This window comes from Megalops cyprinoides, chromosome 2 (assembly GCF_013368585.1).
Source record: "Megalops cyprinoides isolate fMegCyp1 chromosome 2, fMegCyp1.pri, whole genome shotgun sequence".
Lineage (NCBI taxonomy): Eukaryota > Metazoa > Chordata > Actinopteri > Elopiformes > Megalopidae > Megalops > Megalops cyprinoides.
The window spans coordinates 47,265,762-47,279,332 of record NC_050584.1 but is presented as its reverse complement, the minus strand read 5'-3'; the positions used below and the strand labels follow the sequence as shown (position 1 = coordinate 47,279,332).

Sequence of the window (13,571 nt, the reverse complement as noted above, 5' to 3'; positions counted from 1 at the left end):
GGGTAGTACCTAATATAGTACTTAAACTCCTCATAAACGGTTTGGTACAGGGAATAGATTAATCAAATAACAAGAGATCTTTATTTATCACAGGTGTGAATGCATTTTCTTGCATTTTTCTGCACTGTAATTTATAAATGTAGCACATAATCCCTCATGGCTTTCACCACAAGGGTGTCTTCCATCCATGACGCTGAAGGTGTTCTTTCTGTTCTTTCTGCCAAAGGCGTTCTGCTATGACCAACATCACAACAAAACATACAGTACATGACACAGTCCCCTTGGCCTTGAGTTCCCAAAATAAGCAACCAGATGGTTTTTCACTGCGCATTTATAAAAACCCTCCTTATTGCACCTCTCTTCTACAAAGACTTCCCTCCCACGACTTTTCAAAGACCATCTGCATCAGCACAAACTAAGTTACATAAAACAAGGAAGTTTTTTTGTAATCTGACTAGGAGGAGGCAAAACCTGGAGTTGGTTTCTGGGTTTTTTGGTTTTTTTTTTTTTGTAATGTATTTAATGCGCAGGTCCAATAAACGCTGTGCACTGTTGGCACAGCCGGATGAAAGAGTGAAAATGAGGAGTGACATTAGAGCGCTCGGGTTTTTGAGAGAGCGAGAGAGAAGGCTTTCATTAACATCCCGGGCTCTCTCTGAGATCTTTCCAGATTTCCCAGAGGAATGTTTTCATTTTCACCGTAAGTGCTGAGGGAGCGGCGCGGTGGGCGTGCGGGAAAAAACGTCGCCGGGGCACCGTCGGCATCCTCGCCGCCCGTCTTCACTCGTTCTCCCAGATTATTAATAAACCGGCTATTCTCGATGTACATGTGTGGTGGGCCGAGATAAGTACAGGTGGAGTTACGTAAGCTACGAGTGATTACAGCGTAGGAAAGTGCCTTTAGCGGGAGCACACTGCAGCCTAATGCTGCACTGGCTGGCTGTGATAAGTGCTGAAACCAGCTGAGGCTGCCAGGGTCTACCAGTGTACCCGGCTTCTTTTCTTTGTTTTGTTTAGCTGTTAAGAAAAAAACAGCTGGGAGCTCATTATGTTAATGTGGGAAAAGCGTGTGGGGAAAAAAATAAATAAATACCACAGTCAACATTAAGACAGCCATTTCCATTTTCCCTCTCCGCTACAAAGTAGAAGGCTCAAACTTGCATTTTCAGGCTCGACTGTTCTCTGCTTTCATTACTGTTCAGCCTGACAGGGATGCGGCGACAGATAGGCGGCCCCCCGAACAAGCTCCCCTTTTGGAAATGAGAGTTGTCAGCACATCTCTGGGAAAAACAACAGATCGCGATGCGTTTTTTTCAGTCACGAGCTTAGCGTCCCTTTTTCTCCTTTTAGCCCGAGGATCTGCCCCCCGTCTGTCTGTTCGATCCGCTGCCCCGTGCGCGCACACACCCAGACATAACTGCGTCACCGACTTTGACATACAGCGTCAGGTTTGCGCAGCGACTGGTCGAAGGCCATCCTTTGACTAGAGCAGGGTGCGTTTTCATCCCCTCCACGCAGACGGCGAAAACTCCACAGGGAGCGCGCAGGGGCCCTCCACATCTAACTCCCAGCCTCAAGGTTGCGATTTCCCTCTTCAAGTCATTACCGGAGTTTAGGCTCGGAGTGTTTTTCCTCACTGATTAAAAAGCACCTGCGCAGCCCGCCGCCACTGCCCTTGAGCCTGTGAGGAGCAGAGCCGCCTCTCTGCCCACTCATGCGCCGGAGAGTCCCCGGGGAGACCAGCAGGGAAGGCGTGTGTCCAGCCTCTGATAAACAGACACCTTTCATCTAAAAATATTTATACTTCCCCAAGCCTTTTTTTGCATAACATCCATATTACAAGTAGATAGCAGATTAAAATGCGCGCAAAAATAGCCTATATGCTAATCATCATATGAGTTCATCTTTAAGTACACCAGAAAGGTAACAAATTGAAAACTTCAGAAGTAGGAACGCAACCGTTAGCACACTGTATGTCTGTGTCAGTATGACATTCATATACTTGACATACCACATGTATTAGGGATAGCATATCTAAACTCCCACACTGTTAGCTCTCTATTTTATCATCTTTTAAGATGTCTCCCATACAGCAGAACACATGGCATCCCCAGCGTTACTGTGTAATGTTTGTTTCTCCGATGCCACCGTGTGGCACAGGGTGTGGCTCAGCATGCGGTGCAGGATGGACAAAGTGCGATCCGGGTGCAGCTCCCTAAGCTTGCTCCATTTACTGGCACATCCACACTGACCCAACTTTCACCCTGAAAGCAGCCATCAATAGGGTCCTCAAATGCTTTTGATTCAATGTATGCATATACTCTGGGGAAAAAAAAACTGCTGCAGGCATAATTAAAAACTACAGGTGCGGGAAGGGAAGATGGAACCACATGAATAACTGTCAAGAGCGGCGCATGCTGTATGCTCGAATGCCGCAGCGTTTGGGTGAATGAAAGCGCTCTGCATTGAAAAGATTGTGTGCAAATGTTTGTTCGGGGGCCGCGCGTATCAAAAGAGCCTGATTTGAATAGACAATAAGACAGCGGAAGATAAAACATCAATAAGCAAAAGCAGCATGGTGAGAGGAGAGAGAGAGGGAGACGACAATAAGAAATGTTTCTCTGCGCTCGTGGAGATGCCAGTCCGTGCACAGTGTTATGCAAATAACTCTCCCAGTGTGCTGTCATCTAATGTGCCTCCCCAGGGCCAGTGGAGCAGCCTCATTAAAACCAAGCCTCTCGCATTTATGCGGACCAACAAAAGACCTCCCGGGCAGTCCCGCTTTTAAATGTTACTTTCAGGTGGCAGTTAGAAACAGTCATTCGGAACTCACTCAAATGTCGCTCCTCATATCACGTGACATGGGAATGGGGGGAGGCATGTGGCCCACAGCAATAGCTATCATCACAGCCAGCACATCACGCATCTACACGCAGTGGAACAGCTACACATTACACACTCCAAAGCACGCTCAGGCCCTGCTCAGCACACACCAGCTCTTGCTGTTCCTCCCCTCTCGGTGTTTTCTCTAAACAGAAGAGATGTTCAGGATGCTGGATCCTGATTTTTTTTTGTTGGGGTTGCTTGTTGTGCTTTTAATTTATTTAGACTCCTCTTTGTATGATTCAGTTTTCTCATTTCTCATTTTCTTTTCATCAAGCCACTAAATTAGGTAAATCGCAAAGGAAGTGCTGAAATGTCATTAAATGTTGTTATGTAACAATAACCAAATAATTTTTAATATAACATCCAAAACAAAATGGTACTTGGTTTGTGATAATCAACTTTGTACATGTGGCTGATATAGCTCATCCAAATACTGTTTTTGTATGCGTTTCTGATGTACCTATGTGTGTATGTGTGTGTGGGTTTGTGGGTGTCTGTGCGTGTATGTGCATATGTGTGTGTGCATGCATGCGTGTGGGGATGTGTGTGTGTATATATGTGTGTGTGTGTGTGTGCATGCATGCGTGTGGGGATGTGTGTGTGTATATATGTGTGTGTGTGTGTGTGCTGCTTGCCCATTTGGAGCGTGGTGAAGTGAACGTATCCCTCTCCTGTTTCTGCTGTGCTGGCCCCTCAGGTGGCTCGCGGGGCGTGGGGTTCATCCGCTTTGATAAGAGGATAGAGGCAGAGGAGGCCATCAAGGGCCTGAACGGCCAGAAGCCCTCGGGCGCTGCCGAGCCCATCACCGTCAAGTTCGCTAACAACCCCAGCCAGAAGACCAGCCAGGCCCTCCTCTCCCAGCTCTACCAGTCCCCGAATCGCCGATACCCAGGCCCCCTGCACCACCAGGCCCAGAGGTTCAGGTAAATACCCTGGGAGACGGGAGCCACAGCTGTGGACTGTTACATGCCTTACAACAATAACAACCGGGCGTTCTGCGGATAACAGGGCTTTTCACAAATATAATTACAGGGCTTAAAACGTGATGTGACAATTAGTCACCTGTAATGTCAAGTACAGGATTATGATGTCTTATTCAAGCTTCTAGATGTCCTGTCAGGAAAAAGAGTTCTCTCCCAGCTGTGCCCCTGTGGTTTATCCAGCAGGCCATGAGGGATGGCAAAAAATATCATCTTAGGTCCCCAGTGCATTTCAAAGCCCTGTTTATACAAGAGAAGAGTGTGGTGTCAGACACGGAAAGCTTGGGTTTTTTTTCCCAGCTCCATAAATGTGAGGGAGGTGCCGTACACAAGAGACAGCAGGGTTCTGTCGCCCACAGCAGCTTCACTGGAATTCCATGGAGCCCCATTTCATTTCCTTCCCATGCCCATACGTCCATCTCATTCTCAGCCCCGCATTTTAATGGTGGAGCCCGTACCGTAATTAAACACATACTCGTCACAGAACAGTTAAGCTCAATAAACTAGTGAAGCAACATCATTTCTGTCTTGTGTGCGGTTTTGAGCACACACCCCACTTGCACCGCGGTTGCACAGTTCTCTGATGTGATTTGTGGCGTTGTGTGTGTTTCCCCAATAAGAATAGATATCGAGTGATTGTATGATTGTAGATTTTCTTTGTCTGTGTCAGTGCTGTAAAGGATAATGATGAAATATAACCTAGTATTCCTGATTTAAATTTTAATGTAAAGAAAAAATAGAACGAATGATCTTCAGTTCTCTTGATTCCAACTCATGATGACCTAATACTTGTGAACACAAACTAACGCACATGACCATTTTGTAGTGGCTTATACAAATACCACAACGAAATTAGCGGGAGAAGAAAGTATTGCTGGAACAGCTTGTCCATAAAACCCGGCAGAGGCACTATTGCAACACAAATGCACATAGCCCATTTCAACCTCGGCAGGAACACTGTCTACAGCCAGGGAATATTGCCTTCCCTGCAACTATAAACCACAGGATAAAACATTATCTAAACCTGAACAACATTGAAAAACACTCAGTGCTGACAAAGCTGACACGGTGCATTGACAAGCTTCCCACGTTACTTTTTTTTTTTTTTTAATGTTCGTATCAATTGCTCGTTGGCCTGTAGTGTTCTGTTTACCTCTAAAGTCTAGCACCTGCTAAGCAAAAAAAAAAAAAGTACATTTCATGTAGGTTTTAGTATAGCCAATAATGACCATTACCAAACGTGCATTATTATTGTCCGGGCCAGGACTTGTAATAATTGAACTGATTTGAAAAAGGGAAGTCTCCCATCTGCATGCATTAAAGTGCGGCACAAAGGCTCCATTGTGTGCCGGGGGGGGGGGGGGGGGTTTGGAGAGAGTGTGTGGAGAGGCAGTGCTGAAGCCAGGTTGGTTCCAGCAGATCAGCAGATGTCTCCTGCACAGCGGCCTGCAGAGGCTCCTCTGCGCCTCCACTCCAATTTACTCATTTACCCACAAAGCAGATTGTTCAGTCCCTGCCCAGATAATAGGGTAATTGCCGCTTTAATGATTTGCCGTTTTTTTTTTTTCCCTTCCTTTGTTTTGTTATGCTTTGTTTTGCTTTGTTTTGTCAAGTTCACAGATGTTCCTTCTGCCGACTGTTGACCTGTAGTGCCGACTACTTTTTTTTTGTGTGTGTTCACGGGTGGAAAAAAAAAGTTATATTAAAAAGCCTAAAAACCTCAATCACCCCGCCCCACCCCCCCCCCCCCCCCCCCCCCCCCCCCCCCCCCCCCACACACACCACCATCTTCAGAGAACTTAATAAGACGTGAGACAGCGAAGAGCCTGTGAGAAATGAAGGTCGTTGAGGCGCCAAGCAGACCGGATCCAAACAGAGTCTGATTTGTGCGGATGAGTGGTTTCCCTGGCCCACTGGGCTGGTGCTGCTAATAGTACAGACTGCAGGAGCACCCTGCCCTGGCCAGCAGGACAGGCACAGAAAAAAAAACGCACTTCAATTTTATATTTTACCTCATTTTGTTTAAACTGTCTCAATATCATTGTAAATCAGATCGCATGGAAGCCTAGTAAAGTCTAAAATGTTTTTTAAATGTCACAGATTTATTAGACAAAATGCGTTGGTACTAAAGTATACATGTATCTAGGTGTATCAATATACGTGTCAAAATAATCCATCAGAACTATGAGTTGTTTTTTTTTTGTTTCCCTTTTTTCACAAAACACTGTAAACTGATACGCCATTATCTCCTCCTTAAAGCACTCATTCTGTTCATCTCCTTCAAGTGCAAAACCATTACACTGACAGAACCCTATGTGGTGAGCAATTCTGCTGGTTATTAATTAAAAACAGCCAAGTATAAAGTTTTTATTTTCTCCTGAAGTTCTACGCAACCACTCTGTCACCCAAAGGAACAATCAGAGTTGTGTGTTTAATATGGTGCAACTCATTTTTCTTAAAGAAATACTTGCTTTATGATTTGTTCCTTAATCCTTATTTTTTTCAGAATCAATATTAACTGTGTCATTTACCATTCTGTTAAATCGTCAATAATTATTCACACAGACTTGAAGAAAAACACCCCTACAAACAAAATCAATAATCATATCTAACAATAATAATTAGAAAAAGAAAACCTAAAAAAAAGTGGCAGGATCCTTCAGATGATGCTCGCCCACACTAGTGCAGAATTACACACTGGAAATATGTGCTAAAAGGTGTGCAGGCTGCAGTGTGTGGAGTGAGCGGCCTGTGCTAAGCTCCGCTCCGGCCTGCTGCCTCTCGCTGCCATGTGAATGACTCTCACCCCCAGTCTGGTGGGGCTCCTCAGTGTAATGGGATTCTGGATGTGTTTCTTTCTTGAATGAGGCAGGGATGTAGCATTAGTTCCATTGAGTGAGTCGACCATCTGCCTGGCATTAACCCCAGAACCCTCCTTCTCTTTACAGGCTGGACAATTTGCTTAATATGGCCTATGGCGTAAAGAGGTAATTAAAACTTCACCGAATGCCAGATGTCCATGTTGACAAAATTATTTCTATCCTCTTTTTATTTATTTTTTGAAAGTCACCTGCATTGGATTCAGTTCAAGGTTTCTCCTTGATTCTTTTTTTATTATTATTATTTTGTTGGTTCTGTTTCATTTTAAAACCACCAACCACCAAACAAACAGGAAAAAAAAAAAATCAAATCGCCTTTTATTTTTCAGACGTTGAATTTTGCGTTGTTTGATGACTGCTGACTTTATTTTTTTGGATTTGACTCGTTTGGATTTGTGTGTATGTTTGTTTTTTCTTGTGCGTAGCTCTTGTTTGCAGGCTTTGTTGTTCACTGGATTCAGGTGCTCTAAGCCGAACCCTGCTGTCATGCCCTCAGTCAGACTGTTGCATATCTGCCCTGAGACGCAGCTTTACGCCGAAGCGTTTCATAAGGCCTGTGCGTCACATCAGCGAGCCTGTGTACATTGCCGCATCTCTCAGTCCTTCAGTGATTGCAGAGATCCCTCAATCACAAGCGAGAGCTTGCTTTGGACCAGAAATGATAAATTTCCCTGCTTGGGGACAGACATAGCCGTCCTAATGTTCTCTTGGGGAGGAGGGAGCCGGGGCCGGGTCGCCAGGTCAGAGGTCGGAGGGGCGAGGCTTGAGACACCTGGATCCCTGCAGGAAATGTTGTGTTTCACTGCAGGCAGAGAAGCCTCTGGTCACTTGGTTTTTTCTCATGTTTTTCCTTTTCTTTTTTCTTTTTTTTTGGGCTATTGTTGATGTTATATAATCTGATGGGGAGGGGGGAACATTGGGTTTTCAGACGAGTGCAACAGTGTATGACATTTTGTTGTGTATTGTTCTTTGTGAGTTCCTCAGATGTCCACATAAAACACTGGACAGTCTGTGACGAAGCAGATCTGTGGAAAGAGGAAAGAGAAGCGTTGCATTTTATTTTTCAAACGAACTGAACAAACAGATAGCGCCTCGAAAAGAACAAATCATTTAAATTCATTGGTTTTGGTAACACTGATTAGCTGCGTTTCCTGCCTTGCAGAATGCTGTGATGCATGTTAAAGGTTCTTACATACCTAGATCTCCCTCATTGTCCCAGAAGCTCATTTGTCCAGTGCACTCTGTCAAGGCAACATGAATTATATATTGAAAATATAATAATTTATTCACTCCAACGGAAATGGAAATGCAAATGATCCAACAGAGAAAATGTCAAATCTGTAGAAGACTGAACTCTAAGCACAATAAACTAAAATCCACTTGCGCTTCCTCCTATACCCCTCCCAGCTATGATGTGTATTTTTTAAAAAAAGTGGACATATACATATACATACATAAAAGACAAGGAGCTCAGATTATTTATTCATTGTGATCTGCCATCAGACTGTTAGCGAGTCAAATATTGCAATCACACGAGCCAGCCTTCTGTTAAAAGGCTTCTCGCTTGCTGGGCACGTTGCTGAACATAATTAATGAACAAAGGCAAGTTTCCAGTCAGTGTGCCGAAGAAGTGAGCATCACAAGGTGGAGGTGGGAGTTGGGGGGGGGGGAGGAGGCGGCGGCTGTAGGTCAGCTTGCTTGTTGCTATGCAACTCTTTGCCTCCCTATTCTCTGTGGAGGAGAAACAGACTGTGTTTGGTCCTGGCCTGTTAGATACCTCAGACATTGTCTGTGAGTTCAGCCCCTCTCTCTCTCTCTCTCTTTCTCTCTCTCGCCCTCTCTCAGTGCCATGTGTGTGCATCTGTTTGACCAATGAGGGCATAACTTGAACGTGAACATAACTAAAACACACCTTGGTACTACCTCTTTACAAATCACAGCATTGGATTATTATACACGAGCCAAAACTGGACAAGAGCAGGCAAATTGTTGTGAAGGTGTGCGTTTATGCCCAGGAGTGGAGAGAAGATTTCTGTGAGGAATAGGGTGGCAGGGGGTGCACAACATTTTGCAAGGTTTTCCCCAACTTTGTGAGGTGAAGCTCGAGGGCTGGCCAAGGCGCAGATGAGGAGTCTGGAATACCGGTGGGCATAAAGAGAGCCAGAGATTTGGCCGGTCCTGTTGGTCTGTGCAGAACTATTGATCAGTGTCAGGCCGTCACAGAACAGATGACTGCAGGAGTGGGTGGAATCCAGAGTTCCTTCTGCTGCGGAAATGTAAAGTGCACTTTCCATTAAGTCTCTGTAAGGGGTATAGAGAGAGAGTTCTTCAGAGATATCTTCAGCAAAGCGGAAATCTCATTTACAGGATATCTAATAATGCCTATAGTCATTCCCACAGAGGTGGCATAAGAAATGAACGTTTTATGCAATTTACCTTTTATTTAAAGTGGAAATTTCTTTTAAGCGGAAAGGCAATTAAGTGAAGTCAACTGAGCATTCAAATCTTATGTATCACTAAAAAAAAAAGAAGAAAAGATTACGAGAATAATAAAAATTTATTTGGTGCATGCAAAATCTCTGATTAATTTTAAATGTTTTAATTCAGCAAGTTCTTGTAATTTAGTTCACTTATAATACACTTAGAAAGGAAGTGGGAGGAGAGCTAAAAACTTGCTTTATGGGATTTTATGACAATCCCCATGTAGTCAGCACCAGTTTAGTGTCTTCATTTCGTATGGCAAAGGAGCGGTGGAAGAGCAGCAGTTTAATGCCTTTCAGACTCAGGCGACTATTAAATCGCATGCACATCTGATAACATCGACCAATGATGCTGGGTCTCACATGATTGTTGAAATTAAAACACCAAAAGACCTGTAGTGAAGCTATCAGCAGAACCACTGTTGCTATTTTTCGCCAATGCCTAACACATTCAGCTTTGTCAGATTTTAATCATATCATTAATAGCAAATGGGTTTGTTTTTTTTTCTTCTAAAATGATATGATACGAGAAATGAGAAAACATGACTCTGACTCAGTCGGGAGGTAATGTTGTTTGACGTCTGCCAAAAATGTCAACGGAGCACAAGCTCATAGTAAGGTAAAGGCGAACATTAGATGTCCAGTGCACTGGATGTGTTTTCAGAATGCAAAAGCAATGTGTGAAGGCATGTGTCCAAGCACAAAGCAAACCCAGGTGGGAACTTTGTCTGTTTTAACAGCTGCCTAGTAGTGGGCCTCTCCAGTGGTTTGGTTTAGCTTTAACTGAGATCTCTCTCTTTCTCCCTTTCTCTTTCTCTTTCACTTCCTTTTCCTCTCTCTTTTCCTCTCTCTTTCCCTCTCCCTCTCTCTCTTTCTCTTCTTGCTCTCCCCTGTTTTTTAGGTTCTCCCCCATAACCATTGACAGCATGACCAGTCTGGTCGGCATGAACATCCCGGGCCACACAGGCACTGGCTGGTGCATCTTCGTCTACAACCTGTCCCCAGACTCGGACGAGAGCGTGCTCTGGCAGCTGTTCGGGCCCTTCGGCGCGGTCAACAACGTCAAGGTCATCCGCGACTTCAACACCAACAAGTGCAAGGGCTTCGGCTTCGTAACCATGACGAACTACGACGAGGCGGCCATGGCCATCGCGAGCTTGAATGGGTACCGGCTGGGCGACCGCGTCTTGCAAGTCTCCTTCAAAACCAACAAGACCCACAAGTCCTGAACATCCTTACCCGCACCCTAAAAAATACCCCCTTTCACTACTAACCACCACCCGACAGTCACCCAAAAACAGCAACAGGAAAACAAACATAAAGAAAAACAAACAAACAGGACTGGACATGGCTTATAATATAACTTTGGACCTATAAGCCAATGCTGCCTAAGTATTACAAAATGAAAAAAGAGAAAAAATATGACATGATTTGGAAACCCTGTAATTATTGCAGGATTTCTGTTGTGTATCTTTTTAGTTACTGTTGTTGTTGTTTTGTTTTCTCTTCTCTGTAAACAGTAGCAAAACCAATCCCCCTTATTTCAAAGAAGAGACTGTCCTTTCTTAAATTCTATTTTTTTTTTCTTGTTTTAGGATTTCTTTTTTAAATCCGGATCCACTGTCGTTTAGAATAATGCCTCCCTGGCAAATACAGGGAGGGGGCTCTTTTTAAAATAGGTAACCATTCATTCATTTCCAATTTATATTAAAACCCCCATTTAAAGTAGAAGGGATAACACAAAGCTTTTTTCTCTGATGCAGAAAAAAAAGAATTTCTAACACTTTTTGTTTTGTATTGCAAACGAAACACGTCTTTCCTCACTGGGGATTGGGAGAAGGGGAGAGGGAAGGGATGGGTTAGCTTTCCTGATGACACGTTAAGTGATTTAAAAAAAAAACACTGTTGCCAAAGAGAAAATCTCTTTGCTTGAAAATGCGTTTAGAAAAAAAGAAAAATAAAGAGAATAAAATCTATTTTTATAAATAATAATTAAAATAATAATTATTGAAGAATTTTTACAAGAATCTGGATTTGAAAAAAAGAGAAAAATATTTTGACTGGCTAATTTGGGGGGGAAGGGGAATGCCACCTTGTCTTGTTCGTTCTGCCGTGGTACTTTTTAGGATCAAGGTTGTTTGTTTTTTGGAGAGCTGGATCGGAGATTGTTTTGTAGATGGAAGGTTTTATCAAGGGATGCAAATTCCAGGCAGGTGATCTTCGTAATTTTTCATAGCACGTAATTACTCAACAGCGAACGCCCAAGGGGAAGGGGAGAGGAGTCATCCCAGGCCTAAACGTCCTCACAGTCCAGAGCCCAAAGCAAGGAGATGCATTGTCCGCTCGTTTTCTTTTTGTCATCAGTCTACGGGATATCAGTAATTAACACCCATGTAACCATTTAGAACACATTCCGTCATCTCTTAGTTCCTTTGCTTTCATTTTGTGAAATAACATTCGAAAAGAACTTCCTTTAGCGATCAGCGGTAGGTGCTATATAACATGACACACATATCTTAAATATCCAAGTTTGTTGTTCTATGTGTTGTTTAGAAAAAAAAATCCTCGATGTTGGCATTGAATTGAGCTGCTGTTTTTTGTTCATTTTTTATTGTCGGCCCCCATCTGGTTTGACTATTCACTGAAAAAAGCCAGGTGACTGAATTCGGGCCATGTAAGAATCACTTAACGAGTTTTCTTTGGCTTGCTGACTTTTAGGTTACTTGCTGAGTGTGAAGCGTTTTGTCAGAATTCAATAATAATTAGCTAGTTTTGTTAGTCTAGGTATTTGTTTCCTCAAAAGGAGCTATTAAAAAAAGGTACAACTGTGTCTTTATTTGTTGTGTACAAATAAATAATATATAGTCTACTTTTTTTGTTTTACAATATCTATATCTATATGAGTTGTCACTGTTTTTTCGTTTAAGCTTGTCTTTTTTCATATGACAACTTTATAAAGTGATGGTTCAGTTACTTAGAAAACTCGTGAGGAATCCTGTTTAATATGTTGTCATGTCGCTTGTGGAGAAAAAAAAAAAAGTTTTTTGGATTTTTTTTTTAGTTTACCGCCGCGGCAAAAGAAACCGAACAAAAAAGCTTAGAAAAATAACTGTATTTATTTATTGATTGATTGTTTCATTGATTAAATTATTTATTTGACTTGATTATTTATTTATTTATGTATTTATTTATTTATTTATTTATGTTGTCTGTGTTTTTGCGTGATTCTGGTATGGGGAGGGGGGATGTTTCTGAGCAAAAGGGAACAAAAATGACTAGGGGAGAGGCTCTTCCATTAGTCCAGTGCACTGAAAACTTTTAGTACGTTTGTGCTTTGTACCAATATATCAAAACGACAATATAAAAAATAAAAAAGACGAAAACAAAAAAATAAGAGGGTTGGTGACGCTCTTCCCTAAAGTACTAGAAACAGTTACTCGCTATGCATAACCTAGTTGATAGTTAAATTTGCTATTGCTTTTTTCTTGTCTTGTTAAACGAAAATCTTTAAATCTTTTTCAATAAAGTTTAGTCTTAATAGAATGTTATAACAGTTGTTCTGGTTCAATATAACCTGTGATAAGTTTGTGTATTTTTAAAAGGCCGCTCCGCGCCCCCTCCCGTCGCACACTACTGTTGCTTTGAGCTCAAACTTTATGCAAAATGTGGGTCTTAAGCATAGTTTTCGTAGTTTCCCAGTGAAACGGAATTTTTACCACATCCTGCATTTAAGGCACTACAGCATTATTTTAATGAATAAATGTTTGGTCTGTCACCAAAGCTGTTTGTCTATTTGAGTCAGCTGAGATTACTTGTTAATTGCTTTTATTTTCACACACCATCATTATGAAATTAAATTAAATTCTTAAATGATTGCGGCAACTTATATCAATAAGTGTCTCGCAAGGTTCATAAAACGATTACCGAACATATACTGATTACAGTTTTAAAGAAGGAATGTATTGGAGTCCCTTAAGGGGTGATTCTACTTACAGTCGGTAAAGAGAACAGATCCTCATTCAGTAAATTAGCTCCTACTGTAGCTCTATAAATTAGCCAGTATCTGAGAGTTTTACTCTCATGCAAACATACAGATTTTCCACATCTGACTAAAAGGCAGCACATCCTCTTGCAGTTCTGACCACAGAGCTATTCATGTTCGAGGGCTGCTGGCATCTCCAGTCATGCATCATAGCAGTATATCCATTCTGATGAGTGATCAAATTTCCTCTGTTTGTTTCTTCATAACTCTTGATGCGTGTGCTCTGTCTAGACCCTCTGTGTATGTTTATGTGTGTGTGTGTGTGCGTGCGTGCGTGCGTGCACGTGTGTTCAGGTGTGCGTTT

The 13,571-nt window shown here is 42.6% G+C and overlaps 1 protein-coding gene across 7 annotated transcripts in view; it reads left to right on the top strand.

Annotated features, from left to right (window-relative positions):
* elavl4 (ELAV like neuron-specific RNA binding protein 4) overlaps positions 1-11,103 on the top strand; it is a 65,965-nt gene extending 54,862 nt beyond the window's left edge. For 4 of the 7 annotated variants that reach the window (XM_036520944.1, XM_036520950.1, XM_036520947.1 and 1 more), the window contains 3 exons: positions 3,575-3,809; positions 6,815-6,853; positions 10,127-11,103. In XM_036520944.1, coding sequence (XP_036376837.1) covers positions 3,575-3,809; positions 6,815-6,853; positions 10,127-10,454 — 602 coding nt within the window. In that variant the 3' untranslated portion in view covers positions 10,455-11,103. The remainder of the gene's footprint in view (positions 1-3,574; positions 3,810-6,814; positions 6,854-10,126) is intronic. The other 3 variants (XM_036520945.1, XM_036520949.1, XM_036520948.1) reach the window with 3 other exon arrangements.
* The last annotated feature ends 2,468 nt before the right edge of the window (positions 11,104-13,571 follow it).